Genomic DNA, 17,547 nt, shown 5'->3' on the forward strand with positions numbered 1-17,547 from the left:
AAATCGTTTTGAATGCCACATTTGCCACTTGACTGAAGTGTGCGGTAATTGATAAGTCTCTGTATCCTCATGTGTCTTAGTTCCCAAATCAATGGAAAACATTAACGGAGTCTAGAGCCATTTAGTTTCTAGTTAAGTCATACTGCAACATTTATTCACCTTTATAAATGTCAGCACGAATCACACTTCCTCTGGTCACTACAATAAGGTACACAAATGTCACGAGGCCAATTATTCCGACAAAAAGTATTTTCTCTATACATTTTCTGCTATGGAAACATTGTCGGAGTGTCTGTCCAGTGTTGGTCCACACATTCTGAGTTATTCTAGATATTAAGGATAACTTTTGTAAGTTTTCCCTTTTACTGAAGGTAAATGTATCCATTTTGATAGTCTTCCATACACTAACATTGACCTGGCCTCATTTGTCGCCACGGGCATGAAAAACCCAAGCTCTCTGGCGTTGGAAAGATTCCTTGGTTTATTTGAAAAATAATTTTAATGGGCGGGTATAGGGAAAAGTGAGTAGATTAGCCTTATGTTATCATTTTCACTTTGGTGTCTGGTCTATGTAGCAGTAGATGCAGGAGGGCGGGCATGTTTTCATTTATTATTCGCACGCTAGAGGAAATGTAGAAAGGACTGTGGTAAGTGGGTACTTGGGCCGCTTCTGTTGTGGTGCAGCTGTAATAATGGCATTTCCAGGTCTTGGTAATGGGGCTCACATAATTGGAACAGTAAGCGTTTTTGGGACACTGCTTTTTCCATTGAACACTTTGCACTAAGGGTCCCTTTTTTGTGAAACATTTAAATGGCTCTGCATAAATAAAACACTGGAAGCAATTATCTGGCTCCGCTGCAGGCAATGCGGGAAGATATTGCTTCCGTATGTATCCACCAACTTTCCGAACCAGTGTCTGAAAACAATCTAGGTCATAATAAAAATGTACTTTTCCATACAATCATAGCATTTTACCAAATATTTAAATTCGCCATCAAAAAGAATCTTTTTTCATCGGTGTAACCATTGCACTATATAAAAACAACTTTCCGAACATACATTCATTACAAAAATATAAATAAGATAAAATGAAATTGTTGCAGATGCATGATTAAAATTAGTACAGATTACAAAATGGAGTAAAACTACTGCTAAAATATTGTAGGCGTTTCCAAATTCTTGCCAAGCAGCTATACACAAAAAACAGGCAGTGCTACATTGGCAGTATGTATTTTAATTAGCCTCAATAATAATAGGTCAACAATATTAGTCAAAAGAGGAATTACTACCCATCACAAATGTATGCTCGAGTGGTACTTAAGTAACATTACATTTGAACTTTTCCACACTTATGCCTCTCTATGCCCGCAGGGGGAGCCGTGGTCTTTGCAGATAACAGCGGTGGGGCTACGTGAGGGGGTATTTCGAGGGACGATGCCAAGGGAAAATGAATTATTTAGATTAATTTTCCCCCAGCATCGTCCTTCGAAATCCCCCCTCAAGCAGCCCCACCACCCCACCGCTGTTACCTGGACAGACTGCGCCTGCGCAGGGGCTAAGGTTCTGGACAACAATGTATGGTCCGGTGTATTTTTACCTGATATTTTCAGTTCCAGAGGCACCAGACCCAGTTTTACAAGGTGCAGCTCTACATCTGGAAAATACACAGATGGAAAAAGGGCAGGGACTGAGGGTAGAGACGGAACCTGGCCCCACCCACACCTACAGCACTACGGACAAAGCAGAAACTGTCCCGCTAGAGAGGCCACAACCTTTTCAGCCCCATGGTGCTCTGATCTCGACTTTTTACCAACACTCCCTGAATGGCATTGGGCCCTCCGGCCATATTTACTACCTGTAGAGAGCAGGTGGATAGCAGTGATTTGGCACATTACAAGCGCACAGATGACATCACAAGCTCACCGACATATATCATATTTTGTGGGTCTATAGAAATTACTGACTGCAAATTTGTAAAACTTAATATATTCCCATTTTAATGCATCACTGATTTTCAGGGTTCAAAAGATAAAAGACCTGGGGTCTCATTTATTAAAGTTTTGTGCATGTGCTAGTGCAATACAGTAGTGGCAGTATAGTTGCCATTTTAATTGCCCAAATGTTCAATGCTAAATTGTGTTGCATCGCACAAGTGCCAGAGGGGATAGGTTTCTAGCTAGATAAAGGGATTTGCCAAGGAACAGACTATTTTATAGAGTGGTTGACCTTGGATTGGAACTTAGGGTCAGATGTACTAACATTAGGAATATCGATTTCTTAATTGCGATTATCTTTAAATTGCAATTAGTAAATCTCTCTTCCAAATGTACGAAACTGTTAATTTTAAAAGAGCGATTCCTTGAGAATTTTAATGAGGTAGGTCACAATATGCAACCCGATAGGAATCGCAGCCATCACTGGATGGTGGCCTGCTGGAGTCAGCAGAGCACCTTGTCTGTGATTGCTTTACAATAAATCCATCTTTTTTTCATTTAAATGCAGCCCGTTTCCTTAAAGAAAAACAGGATGCATTTTTTTTTAAAACATGAAACATTTAAGTTTCTTTTTGTTACGTCTAGGAAGTGGTCCATGGGACCACTGCTTGCAATCAAAAATATTTAGTTTAACATTCTGAAAGGTGATGACCTCTTCCCATTTGTGAATGGGTACCCACTACAAGTTTGTAGTCAATAAAAGAGTAAAGTTTTGTGATCAGAATTCGATCGCAAAATATTAATGCATACAATTCCAATTCGCCATTTGAATGAGTATTTGGACGCAAACGCAAATTGCAATTTGGTCGCAATTTGCCTTTTGTACATTGGAAAAATCTTTTTTTGCAGTTGCAAATGGCCCAATTCTGTGAATCAGGCCACTCATAACCTCAAAAAAAGCTTTGTACCTATGCCGGTTGGTCCTCAAGTGTTCCTTGGTAGCACTCCAGCCCTTAAACTGTATCTTCTTTCTGCTTGTTACATCCTCATCATGTTTTTTTGCGATAAATCTCTCCATAATGTATAAGATATTACAAATGGAGCTAAATGTTATTTATTGGGAGGTTAAGCACCTTATTTGTGGGAAGGTGTTGTGTTGTAGGCTGGACGTGAGGATGGACTAATGCTATTGTGACTGTTAATGTGAACCACTGCTTGCTGTAGGTCAAAGCACTTGTGTAAATATCGCACTTTCTCTTTCGCTCAGATCATCACTGGTGAGTTCTACCGGATCCACTACTTGAAGGAGCGGACCCACTCCTTCATCCAGAATCCATACATCGCAGCTCTCTACAAGCAGGTTGGCTGCTTCATTTTTGGGTGCTCCATCAGCCAGTCCTTCACAGACATTGCCAAAGTGTCCGTCGGCCGCCTGCGCCCGCACTTCCTAGCGGTCTGTAATCCAGATTTCAATCAGATTAACTGCACTTTAGGATACATTGAGGACTATGAATGCAGAGAGATGGAAAGCAAAGTTATGGAAGCACGGTAAGAACAATTTCCTCAAGAGACAGCAAATTTTCATGCCACTCAGCAAATTAACTTACCGTGCACGCAACAGTGTTCAGTTAACTGGGTCTGTGATCCAGTAGGCTTGGTCTTTCTCTAAAGGAATTCTTGAATCTTCCCAAGCACAGCTTTTTGTCCCCTCACCATAGTCTGGCATACAATCCCACCATTCACTGTTCATTGATATGTAAATTTAGTCAGAGGCACCCATCAATGGCTGTGTTTTTTTGTTAATGGAGCTGGACAGTTTCAGCCAAGAGGCTCATTATTAAATGTGTTGCATAATTTCCAGACAAAGCATCTCAAGAACACGCTGTCTTGTGTGCCCGCCAGGGAATCTAGGTCATTGGATGAATGTGGGCTAACGGTCCTTGTCTTTAAACGGGTACTGGGGGAGGGCTTTGTGATTGAAGGATCAGATCAGTGTTATCCTTCTCCTAAATAAATCTTCCTAAACCATATCAGAAGGCAGCCCTGGGGGCAGGTTCTTTGTTTGATACTACATCGCTGCATTTTCGGCACTTATTAGGGGATTTTCCCTACAGCGATTAAAATAAGCATTAGCAGAGCCAGTAGGTGCTGCTTTCATGTACCAGTGCATGTGAACACATGCATTCACAAAGCGGGATATGTGGGTTGCATGCACAATAGCTGCTGATCACTTTAAAGTCTATCTGGTTGGTTTTGCCATTGGTGGGTGGGGGGGGGGGGAGGAATAAAATGACTGCTACCTGTTTAGAATACATATAGGAGATAAGAAATTGAATGTGACAAATAGTGTTACTATTGAATTTACTTTCTAGAAAGATGTAAAATAGGCCCTCAGACATTCCAATTGAAACGCTTCTAGAAAGGTGTAACAGCACAACAAATAGCCAATACCAGTGGGTGAGAGGGTAATACTGCTTTAAGTCGAGCCAAACCTCATGGATGCAATGTCAGACAAGAACGAAAAATATATAGATTTGCTGTTTTGGATGAATTGACGGTCAGCACAAATCTTGATGGCAGCGCAAATGGCCTTCACTGAAAAGTAACCTGCGCTTCTACATTTCGATCCACCAGGTCCTATTGCCCTATGGTTTGTGTGGCCTGGGGATGCAAGGGGGTAGAAAGCCTTGTACTGGTCAGCAGGCTCGTTTTTGCAATGTTAATAAGTAACCAGCGGCGGCCGGCACAGGTAAGTGTGTTAGGGCGGGGAAGTGTGGGAGGGTGGAATGTTGACTGACGATGAAATAGGTACAATTAAATAAATAAATAAAACCTATTTCTTTATCTGTTGACCTCCTCCCCCACTCCACTTCACTGCACTTACCGGCACCGGCAGCGAATGCAAGTAACCAGATATAGTTCTTACTTTCCTGTCTTTTCACCAGTCACCAGTGTTGCATGCGGGTTCACAGAGCAGACATCCTAGAAGCACCACACTTTATGTAATGGCAATGCAAGCAATACAATTGAGGAGCAAGCTGGCTCAATTGGATGCTGTTACACTCGCCTATTAGCCACTGGTCTCAATTAAAAGATAGTTCTTGCAAGACCCCCGGAGCTCATTCATTCTTTAAATTATTAGGTAAATTAGCCTTGCTATAAAGGTTGCAGAGTTGAGAACTCATATCTGCTAGCCAGACCTATTTAAATCTAGAAAGCTGTTCACCAACTCCTTCCCAAGATCACTTTTGAAGGGTGATTATTGTACTGTGCGCTCCCTTGGTGTATTCTCGCAGTTGCTTATTGTGCTTCCCCGTAACAACACCTGCTGGTATTTCTGCTATGTAGAAAGAACAGGCTTTGATTTATGTCTTGTTGAAGCACATCTATCTTCATTACAGTAGGCATTGTGTACCCCCGAAAAGAGAAATACTTATATTTTGCCAATTCATCAGTTATACGCCTGCAGTTTTTAGCTGCGCTTGTGTGTGTAACGGTGGGTGGAGCAGGGTGAGCCATTGCGGGGACATGATAAAATGTGACTTCCGCTCCTGATGATTCATCTGCTGGCACATCAGTAGCAGCCCTGTTCTGCCACTGCACCTCCTGTTCAGGAGTGATTTCTAAGTGACTCTTGACCTCTGCTCCCAAGCCCAGATTCACTGTGACCTTGAGCCCTGTCCTTGACCTGTAGTTTTCCGGCTGATTTCCTCTTCCACATCCTCCATGACAGCATAGCTCATTGTTACACATGCAGACTTCCCTCCTCCCCCCTTTGTATCTGTGGCTTGCATTTCTACAGAAGTGTTCTTTATGAAACTTCATCCTCGGCCATGTCTTTCTGCTGTGACCCATCTATTATTCATATGGTCACCCTGTTCGTTGATCCACGACTTTCAGAAATATGATGATCTCCACTCTTAGCACCTCCCTGTGTGAACATTGACAGATGTACTCAGAAGTTTTGTTTCAGGCCCCTTTTGGTGATTCTATGTGGAGCTTTTTAGCTCGTTAATCAAACTCCGTGTGGCAGATTATCAACGGCATGCGCTGAATATCGCAAATCGCGCTTAGCACAAATATTATTATTGCCGCCTATCGCTGGTTTACATCGTCGTGTTGAATTAGCAACGTTTAGCTCACAGGCGATGTACAAACCAGCGATTAATGGTGATAATCATCATTAGCATGTGAAATCAAGCGATGATTTCACAGCGCTAATGAAAAGCTTGTTAATATGTGAGTGAGGACTTAACCTGTCAATCCACCTCCCATACTAAACATGCTTAAGTCAGTTTTTACCTGACGTTAGGATCCAGCGATAACCGCGGTTAGCGGGACTTTTAATATCGCTTTGCAAGACCGGGTCTGCCTTGTTAATACAGCGCTGTTGGTTTAACACCCTCTTTCATGTTGTATTTTTGAGGGAATGCCTAATTTGCATCTCATTAGCGATGTTTGTCGCTGGCATGAGATGCGTTACAAAATCGGCTGCTGACATAAATAGGGCGATAAAAATATTTCTGCTTTAGCAGCAAAAATTGCCGCTAAAGCGGCGATACTGCCCTTGATAATATGCCCCCAAATTATTTCAACCCCCCTTTCAATGCCTGCATCCACAAAGACCCACGCCACAAGCCACCCTTGAAGCATTGATAATGATTCTATAGTATTAAATACCTTTTGAGCTTCCAGTTTGTACAATAGCAGAAGCTATCTCAGCCCAACTCAGGTTTACACAGTCACTCCTTGATCCTGCTGATATCGGAACATGCAATCATCTGGTCATCCACATCAATAGGCGCATTAACTCTAGCCTCTTACACAGCACCTCTTAGCATCTGTTTTGACTGTTAGCCCACCTGAGCAGACGTGGCCCAGTAGTGCTGTCACTAAATTGAACATTTTGCCTATGAGTGAAAGAGTAAAGAATAATGCCTAAAGTGCATTCAACTTATTTTTTATTTATGGGAAGTGGTAATGGTACTTTGAAAAAAATTGCTGAAGCCAATTTTCTTTACAGAAAAATTGATGTCCATTAATTGTTTACCACTAAATCCAGGAAAACAGCACAAATTCAACTTCTAGAAATTATTTCCAATTCTTTACTGAAAATAACTGGTATTCTCTAAATAATCACTCCCCCGTTTATTTGTAATTAACTGCTATATTATGCTGCCATTGTATCTTGTCTGTATGGTATGAGGACCAAAAGCAAAATATTGACAACCTGTGGTTTCTTCTTTTTGTCACAGAAAGTCCTTCTTTTCCGGGCATGCATCCTTCTCCATGTACACCATGCTTTATTTGGTGGTAAGTGTTTTACTGTTTCACAAGTGATTCTCATTTGTCTGTAAATCACTGATTTTAGAATTTAAAAAAAAAAGATTTATTGATGGGGTTACTGGCCTGCTCCAAAGACCATAATGGGATCTCCATGTGAAGATGTGGCCAGTGTAAATCAATCATACAGATTGCCCTGTTGGCATTGAGAAGGGAGGGGGTTGATGCTGCTTCGTTTAGATGTAGAGAGGATCTTACATTAATAGGGAGAGATGAGAGTGGAGGAAAAGGTGAAGACAGAATACAGACATTTTTGTATGGTAACTGGACATGATGGAGATGCTGCGCAAAGTAATTCTGAAGTAAAAATACCATATGGAAGCAGGACTGTAGAAGGTAAAGAAGGGTATCCTGGCATTAGTGGTGATTTTGAAAGGTAGTGGCTTGGCAATAGTGGTGAAAAGGATGACACTGTACTCATAAAGAAGGAGGTAGGAGAAATGTGGAATTTCTGATATTTTGAAAGGAATACCCTTGCAGCATAACTCAAAATATGGAACCCCCTACAGAATGTAATGAAGGGTCCCTGGCACTCCCATACCTCACAGATATTCATAGACTTTGGATTGAAAAGTGGAGGCTCCCTGAAGGGTGGGGCAACTCCTGTGCCCAGGCACCTATGTTATGCCCCTGGAAGTACTCCGCCGTTGATGACAAAAGTGTAAGGAGTGCCCTGGCGTTAATGTAGATCGTGGAATGAATACTTGGACAGTGATAGGAATGCGGGAACACATAACCTGCCAATCATGGGAAAGGGTGGGGTGAGTAACCCAGACATTAATTCAAATTGACTAAAAGGAGAAGGTAGAAGGAGAACCCCCTCGTTAATGGAGGTGAAGCATGCAGTGATCTGGCAATAATGCAGAAGCTAAAATTAGTATCCGGGCATTAACTGAAGAAGGTGTTTGGAGTACACTAGAGTTAATGGAGGCTGTCACAGGAATACCCAGACACTATAAAAGGTGAAAGGCGTACTGTAGCATTGAAGGAGAATGTGGAAAGAGGTCACTTGTGCTCCTGGAGAAAATAGGGAAAAAGAAAGAAAAACTGCAGATTTGGGAGAGTAGTTTGGTGGATTAGATAAAGAAATACGAACAGCGGCATTTTATAATGAAAATTCAGTTGCAATGAACGTGAAAGACATATATATAAAGTAACTTTACACATTTAACAAACTTTCAGTGTTTGCAGAGTGGCTTTACTGGCCCGGAAGTATTGTAATAACATTTGTGCTGTTTCACTACCTAAATGCAGGTTGTGTGCTGTGCATTAACTAAAAACACTACTTCCCTTTCCTACAAGGGCTGTTCCCAAAGAGCAAATAAAGGTTTTTCTATTTATAGATTCTTTGAGGCGGCAGCTTTAATTAAAACATCAAGGTTAACGATCCCTTTGGGAGTCAAACCATTCATTATGCCTAAGCTGATTTTGTGAGGTTTCACAGAATTCAGGCCCTTAACAGATGATTTGCTAAACTTAAAGGAATAATGTTATTGTAAAGTTTTACTAATGATGCTTGTAAATCTGTTGCCCATGAGTGAAAGAGTTAAAGAAACTGCACTAGATCAAATGCTTTTTTTGCCCTGATAGACTTTTATGTAAGGTTTCAGGAAACCATGCAAACTTGTAGGTACATTCAAACATGCAGCAGCTGCGGCAGCGCTCAGTAGAAGGGCGGGTCGTCTGAGCTCCCTTCACCTGCAAACGTCTTTTCAAACGCCCTTTGCACAGTGATCATTTTAGTTAAATGACCCCCCATATAAAAAATTCTTTAAACTATTTATGACTTCAAATGTTTTTTTTATACACCTGGATATCATCTAAGTTAAATAATACTCTTATAAAAAAAAATGTTTGAAACAATTGCGACACAGGGCAATCATTCTTAGATCTATGATATTGAGGAGATATGGCATTGTGATGAAGACGATGCAAATCACCTTTATGAAATATTGCAAATACACAAATGAATTATTTGTTCCATAGCGATGGTGTTGAAAGGTACCGTGTGTTTTTTCTTCCTCAGTTTTACACCACAGATTACAGTATACGCACTAAGGCATTGTGTGTTAGTCTGTAACTGAATGCTGTTTGAGTGGCATCACTGGCCTTCCAAGTGACAATACTGCATCCATGTGACCATAGAGGACCTCGATTCAGGGATTTGGGGTATGTCCGCGATCATTTCTACCCTGGTTCCTCACCGCGCCTCTAGTTCCACCATTCAGCCAAATGCTAGAACTGGTATTTGGCTGGTTCCAGAGCAATACCTCTACAGGGATTGATCACGCTTCCACAGACTATGGATAGTGTAAGCCTTGGGCCTATAATGGGCACATGTCGCTGCATGATCATCACCTTTGCCTGTGTGACCTGTACATGGGTATGTGAGCCACTGCCTCCATCCTCTCTTACCTTCCCATTACACCACCGGCCCAACACGATCATCTTGTCCGCGCTTTCTAGTCTTGATTGGGTAGGAAACTATCACAAATGGAGCAGTAAGTCCTCAGAACCCATGGACGTATTTAATGTTTTTTTCGATCCCTGAGAGAGCAATTGTATGACGTTTTACAACCCCAATAGATATCACTTCAAATGTCCTCTGCGGCCTTCGAAGAAAGAAATTAAACAGGATAATTGATAATCTGCCACCCTCCACATCATAAAATATATGCTTCACTGTCATAGGATATGCCTCACCTTTTAATAAAGTTTCCAAGGACAATGGGAACCATGATATATTATCCAACACTGAATATAGCTGAGCTCTGAGGTCTTAGTCAGCCAATGGCAAACCTTTTGGTGGTTTATCAAGAGGTGGCATTTACCCCCCCCCCCCCCCCCCCGCTGAGAGTCAGAAATGTGCCTAGGGCGTTAAGAATATCTGTTTTTTGAGACTCTAGTCTCCTCTGGAGCATAGATACAGGGACATTTAGTGCAACACCCCCTTCCACAGATAACAGCGAGGAGCTGATGGGCAGGCATGCTGTGGCACTGTCACCAGTGGAATCATTTAGGAGTCTCTGTACTTTGAAAATGTGACCGTAGTGCTCCCTGATCTTACTAGAAACACAGTGGTATAAAATGAGAAGCACACCATTTTGTTGGCAGCAACCTGTAAAATGCAAATTGCAACCTGAAATCACTAGCACTTTAAAGTCATGTCAGAAATCCTGATGTTATTTTATGTTCTGGCACGGGGATTCTGATCAGGGTATCCATTGTACTGGTATAGAATTTAAAGCAAGTATTATTTCACCTGCAATGTGTTTATATTTTCTGTTGCACAAACGTGTTCCTGTTTTGTATTCATCGCTTCTCCTGGGCACATTATTTTCTGACAAAGCACATACATGTATTTGCTTCTGCCGATTGGATGTATTTTGGACACTGTAGCAAACCTTAATTAATTAATTTTTAAATTACCTTTTTTTCTGAAACATATCTAAAACTAAAATGGAACTTAAAATACTTCATGTGGCTGTTTTCTGTCTGTGTTTTGACAGTGCTGCTATCAAACAGGCCTATTGCTTACAGTAAATGTGCATTGGCTCTACCTCTTTGCACTTTGCCCTTCTTTTACCAGCCTCTTACAGCCACTGGCTGGAGACCTTGCCAATTACATCTTGGCTCACCTCCGTGGAGTATTCCTCTCTCAACCAATGCTATTGGCTGCTTGGATTTATCCTTCTGATCCACTCGAGTACTTTCATTGAACTGTATGAGGGACTACTTTACAACTTTAGCCATCTGTGCCCCCTCCTGCTGGCTCACTCCCATGTGTCTACCATCTTATGTGGTAATTCACATATGTTAGATTACATTCAGCCCTATTGGCTTCAACAACGTTTGTTTTACAAGTTGCATTGGTCCAACCCACTTCAATATCCGATTTCTCCCATCCTGGAAAAAGGTAAAGTTCGCTCTCTGCACTTCTTCTGTGATGTGGCTTTTTGACTCTTTTTTTTTATCTGAAGAAACTATGCCAGGGATATAAAATAGAGTATGAAATTCCGACTAGTCCAGAGAAGATCACAGTCTAAGCAAACTGGTTTCTACTTCTATAGTCGTGGACTATTTAATGCTCAAGTGAATGGGGACTTTCGCAAAAAATATTATGATGTTCAGCATTGTACGCTGTACTTTTAGTAAATCAGCTACATGTCCAAAAATTAAGCAAACATTTTATCTAACAAGGACATGTATGTATGTTTTTTTTCTCTAAATTTCGACCAAAACTTTCTAACTCTGATCCCATCCGTTATGTACAGCAATCACGTGGAACACGAGTTATATGGAATGGATACATTTGTATGCAAACAGGCCCTTCAGATCTGCGTGGGAAATTGCTGGTATCGGAGAAGTGCTATCAAAAGGATGCCTTTCACATTAGTCATCACCTGTAAAATGACATGCTAAACGAAACTTAAAAAAGTGCAAATGACTTACCTAGGCAGCAACCCCCTTCTTTGAAAAGATTCAGATATATCTCAGCTGAAGAGGAGAGTGTGCAATTCCGAAGATTCTACGTTGAGTACTTGTGATAGATTGTAATTAAAGGCATGTTTCATCCTGCCTTTTTTAGCACAGTGTAGGGCTAAACAGCTGGATTTGGATTCTCCAGACCTGAGCTCTACTCCTGGCTGTGGTATTTCACCATTCAGCATTGTGTGACCCCAGACAAATGACTTGTTCTGTCCGTGGCTTGAGTCGTATAGGGGTCCACATGTAAATATTAGTTATGTAGGGGGGAAATGCAGCATTCTTTCTAGTCTTTCTTCCATGATTGAAAGCTTCCGCCCTCTCTTTCTTTCATGTTCTGCTTTCAGCAGTGGTTCTCAACCAGCCCCCATAGTGTTCAGTGGACCACACTAACATTTAAGATTACCCCGCTACAATGAAAATGTCGTCTCTGTAGCTCCCAGTGATCCGCGGAGTTCTATCCTTGCTATATCATTTTCTTAAAATAATATAAATATGTCTGATTGAATGTGAGCTTAATGTTCAGTCTTCGGGAATTTTCCCACCCCTCTTCTGCTATCACTGGCACGGTTCAGTGTCTGAGGCCTGTCTGCCCTTCACCCACAACCAGCATTTTAAGGCCGCCTCTAAGTCGTTTTGGTTGGAGTTAATGCCTTGTGGTTGGCGCTCTGTATTTTCCTCCGTGATGGCAAAAAAATCACTACTGGAACTTATACGTCTGAAATTGAAAGAAAATTGCTGCGCTAAGTTTAAATGCCCCAGAGCTCTGTTAAAATGCGGAGACCGTTTGCACTTTTGCTGGGAACGGCTGCCTACGTGATTGTGATGGTCACATGGGACGGGGCAAGAACTTCAGAAATTGGAGCTGCACTTTTTCTGTAAGTGCCAACAGATATGAAAATGGAGAACAGATGTAGCCCAGGACAGGAATTGGTTGCTGGGAGCATTGACCTTGTGTACATGCGCAAAGTTGTTGGGTGCGTTGCACATGTTCGTCTACTTGAAGTAAAAATAAAGCCTGCTTCCCGAAATCTGCAACCAACGACATGTCATTACCAACACACTGCAGAGCTAAAATGTTATGTTTGTGGAGGTTCAGGCGGGCCATTTCTCAGACCTCAGGGCCTAAAATTCAGTAGGCGGCATGGTGCAAGGCATTTTTGCCACCTTAGGTTGTGATATTTTGACCTCATGTCTCTCCCCCGCGAGTAGGGTGTCCCCTCCAGCCAGGTCATTACTGAAACTATTTCCAGTCCATATACATTTTTGGAGTTTAAATCTTGTTTTGCATCCATTACACTAATTAGACTGACACCTGAAATCAATGATTTGTAGGCAAACAGTTCAGGACTGGAAGCGTTGTCCTTGGTCTGGAGTGGGGTGGTCTCCCTACCAACCACCTCCAGTATGTGCATCACCTTTGATGCTAGCATCACAAAGCTGCCCCTCCCCCTTGCTGTGCACTCGCTAGATAGCTGCTTAGCCTTTCCTCATCCAAGGACCAGCCATAAATTGCTGTTTTCTTTCCTAAAATGAGGGCAACAATAATCATAGTAACTAGCAATATCAATGTTTGTGCAAGGCAAAATGCAGTCTGAGTTAATTTGGTCGAGTTCAAACATAGATTTATGAATCAGAGACATTTGTAATCTAACTTTGATTTGAAACCACAGCTGTAAATTCTTGTGTGTGGGACATCTTGTTCTATCTAGTCTTTTAGCCAGAGCAGTAAAGGGGTCTATTTATATTGTGTTAGAGGTCCACATTTTTGCTCCAGAGTGATTGGGTATTTTAGCAGGGAGAACGTAAAACAAGCATTGGCAAGACCAATAAACCGGGCATTAGCTGCCGACCTTTTGGCTTTGCTGATGCATATTTTATTTTGTAAGGGTTTTTGTAAAACTTTATTGGAGAAGGGGCTGCCACGCCCCTGCCCATATGTATATGTAATAAAGCAACCTAGCTGCAAGTAAAAATATCCTTTGTACTTAAAAATCACACATTGCCACAGTCCTCTCTTGCACTTAAGAGAACAACTTGGATGTTCTCTTTGTGAAAAGAAAGAATGCTGTCAGTTACAGAGAAGGTATTGGGCAGACTAAGTACCTCAAACTATCAACTGTAGTGGGTTGAATAAATGTGTGAGTGACTCAACAACAGACCAAAGGTTGAAGAAGGCTGCCTATAAGCCCCTATAACTAAGTGTTTTAAGTATGTAATTTTAGTAAAACCAAAGGGTCTTGGCTAATGTCAGCCCTAAAAGAGTGGTTACAAATATCACGTTTTTAGCAAACAAAATTTGAAGTCCACATTTCTAATTAGTTCCGCATATATAGAAACTGGTAAGACAATTTTGTCATCATAATATGTCTTCGTCACGAGAATAGTGAAACATCGAAGACAACATCTTAAATGAAGAATTGAAAACAGCAAGTGATTCCGTGTGGTCACACTTGGCAGCATTTCTATGCAGGTTTCTTCTTAGATTCAATAAGAGGAGAGCGGTCTTTACATGTTTTAGAGGCATTTACAAAGAAACAATCACTGTGCTCTCCCTAATACCCTCCGAGCTTTTTTATCAAGTGCTTTACCTCCGGAATTAAGGCAGAAACAGCAGGTGAGGAGTGCAAACCTTAAACGAAACCCCCAGAGGCCTTTTGCTTCAGTGGGTCTAAGCAAGGAAAGCTTCTTAGAATGCTCAATAAAAACTAAAAACATGTTTGGACAACGAACACCGATATGGTTGACTGACTTTACTTCAGCTTATATTGTGTGAGGCTGACAACCACCCTCTCCTTTGAAAAGAGAACTAAATGTACACATTCCTAAAAATGATGTTGGTTGGCCACGAGTGAAATCTTTTTTAGTGTTAATAGATTTGTAGTGGCTCCATCAAGATAAAAAGCTTTGCTCATTGCTCTTTTTTTGTAGTTTGGCAATTTCAGTTTTGAGTGCAATAAGGTAGCATTAAAATTCCTTTTTTTCTTCTTAGTATTTTAACAAGTTCTTAAATCGCTGGACTTCCATCAAGATAAAACTCCTATCCTTTATGATAACAATTACCAATTACAGGAGCTTCCTGCTGCAACAGAGAGTAGCAGTGTGAATTGAGATCTCAATCATTATGCAAAAGGGCTTTGTCGTTCCCAACATTTTCATATATTTCTTGCACTTTTGGTGGAAACTTCATGTTTACAAAGTTACACTACTTAGCTTGTTTATTTTTATTTATTTTATTTATTTATTCAGAGTTTTATATAGCGCGAACCAGATCCTTACGGATATCAGAGCGCTTCACAAAGACAGGGAGGGGGCAGTAGGAGTGAACAGAGACAATGGGAGCAATATAGTAGTCACTAACATGGTGGGGTAATAGTGACATACATGAAACATGAGTGAACAGAGACAATGGGAGCAAAATAGTAGTCACTAACATGGTGGGGTAATAGTGACATACATGAAACATATCACAATACAATCAGGTAAACAAGTAATATAAGATGGCACAAGTCATTGATCCCACTACAGGGGTGTTCATGTGTACCTTGGGTGTGTGGATGGCTTATACCAAAGTCTTAGTGTAGCGAGACCACTGAGTAAGGGCATCTGGAGAGTGAATCAACGTGTAACATATATTGGTAGTGACAACATCAGGTTAGAAGTATAGTGCCAGAGGACAAGGTGAGCAGTGATACAGAGCAATGCAGAGTCTCTGATCCAGCACCAATCATGTTCAGGAGATCTTGGCCAGGAGGATGCTTTTCACCTCTTTCTTGAAGAGTGCAGTGGAGGAGATCAGCCTAGTTTCAGGCGGGAGCACGTTCCAAATCCTGGGTGCCATTCCAGAGAAGGAGCGCTTGTATGTTTTCTCTTTCCGGAATCTACGAGGTTTCAGGAGTAGGTTTTTTGTGCTTCTATTGGACCTCGAACCTCCTGAGATAGACAACTTTTGAGCGAGGTAGTTGGGTGCATTGTGGTGCACGGCCGCGTGTGTCATAACTGCAATTTTTAGCTGTATTCTGGCTTCAAAAGGCAGCCATTTTAGAGACTTTAAGTCTGGGGATATATGCGAATATTTTCTTGAGCCAGTAATGAGTCTCGCGGCAGCGTTCAGGGAGGCTCTTAAGGGTGCTGTTGTGGATAGCGGGAGTCCGCTGAGGGCCACAATTCCGTAGTCTATTCGAGGGATGACTAGAGCTTGTACAGCAGTTTGGAAGTCTTCGGCAGGGAGGAAAGGTTTAATTTTCCTCAATGTGTTGATTTGGAAATTAGCTGCTTTTGTGGCTTTGCTAACGTGCTGCTGCATGTCGAGCTTGGCGTCGAGTGTGATGCCTAGGGATTTCGCCGAATCCACTATGGTAGGTTGGACATTGAGTGCTGTTAGATTATTGAGCCATGTTTGGGTGGTGGAAGTTTTCGTCGGGGGTGAGATGAGTAGGAACTCGGTTTTCAGAGCATTTAGTTTGAGGTGATTATCTGCCAGCCAAGATTGAGTGTTAATAAGCGTGGAGTTCAGATGTTTGATATCTTCCGGAGATTGTAGCTTTAGGTAGAGTTGTGTGTCGTCGGCGTACATATGGAATTGGACATTGGAAGCTTGGAGCAAGGTGGCGAGCGGTTCCATGACGAGGTTGAACAGTGTGGGGGAGAGGGAGGATCCTTGTGGGACGCCTAGATCTGCAGGCACAGGTGTGGATAGCACATTGTCGATCTTGAACTTCTGTGATCGATTGTGAAGGAAGGACGAAAACCATTTGAGAACAGTTCCCGATAGACCCATTCTAGTGCTTAGCAGCTCCAGCAAGTTCTCATGTTTGACCGTGTCAAATGCTGACGAGAGGTCAAGAAGGATGAGGAGGCAGGACTCATTGCGGTCAAGAATTTGGAGGGCGTCATCAATTATGTGTGTCTTAGCTGTTTCCGTGCTATGTTTCGCTCGGAAGCCTGATTGATGAGGGTTGAGGAGGTCAAATTGGTCAATGTGTTTAGTTAGTTGTAGTTGGACACATTTTTCCAGCAGTTTGGCCAGGGTGGGGATATTGGTGATGGGCCGGTAATTGTTTAGGTCAGACGGATCAGCTGTAGGTTTCTTGAGTATAGGCGTGACTTGCCCCACCTTGAGGGAGTCCGGTATGAGGCCTTGTTGCAGGGAGCTGTTGATGATTTTGGTCCAGAGAGGGAGGAGCAAGGGGATGAAGTCTTTTACAGCATTAGCAGGTAGAGGGTCTGTGAGGTGATTAGAGGGCTTCAAGGTGCAGAGCAGTTTGCGTATTGCATCTTCCGAGTAGGTATCGAAGTACAGCCAAGATGCCTTGTTTTTAGGTTGAGTGTAAGACATTCTGGTGTTGTTGGGGAATCGACTTACATCCAAGATGAGGTCATTTCTTATGTTGTCAGTCTTTAGCTTAAAGAAAGCAGAGAAGGCTTCACAGTGTGGGGTGTTGCCTGTTGTGCTGTTTGATTGTAGGGGTTGGGTCTTTGTTTGGGTCTTGATTAGTTCGAACAGCTTTCTTGGCCTGTTTTTTGCTTGGTCCAACTGACGGCTAAAGAAGCCAGCCTTTGTGCGCTTTATTTTCCTGAAGTAGGCGTTTCTTTTGTTTTTAAGCCTTTTGAGGTGCAGTGCTGAAGGGTCCGATCTCCAGGTGCGCTCTGCCATTCGCATATTACGCCTGTCGTCATTGAGACTATCATCATACCAGGGGTTAGAAGTTTTGGTGGAGACTCTCTTCAGTTGAAGTGGGGCGACTTCATTGACTACTGTGTTCATAGCGTCAAGGTAGTGGT

The 17,547-nt window shown here is 42.0% G+C and overlaps 1 protein-coding gene across 2 annotated transcripts in view; it reads left to right on the top strand.

The window, feature by feature from the left end:
• PLPP3 (phospholipid phosphatase 3) overlaps window positions 1-17,547 on the top strand; it is a 100,956-nt gene that overhangs the window by 49,834 nt on the left and 33,575 nt on the right. For both annotated transcript variants that reach the window (XM_078670124.1, XM_078670130.1), the window contains exons 3-4: window positions 3,203-3,483; window positions 7,191-7,248. In XM_078670124.1, coding sequence (XP_078526250.1) covers window positions 3,203-3,483; window positions 7,191-7,248 — 339 coding nt within the window. The remainder of the gene's footprint in view (window positions 1-3,202; window positions 3,484-7,190; window positions 7,249-17,547) is intronic.

This window comes from Lissotriton helveticus, chromosome 1_2 (genome assembly GCF_964261635.1).
Source record: "Lissotriton helveticus chromosome 1_2, aLisHel1.1, whole genome shotgun sequence".
Taxonomy (NCBI): domain Eukaryota; kingdom Metazoa; phylum Chordata; class Amphibia; order Caudata; family Salamandridae; genus Lissotriton; species Lissotriton helveticus.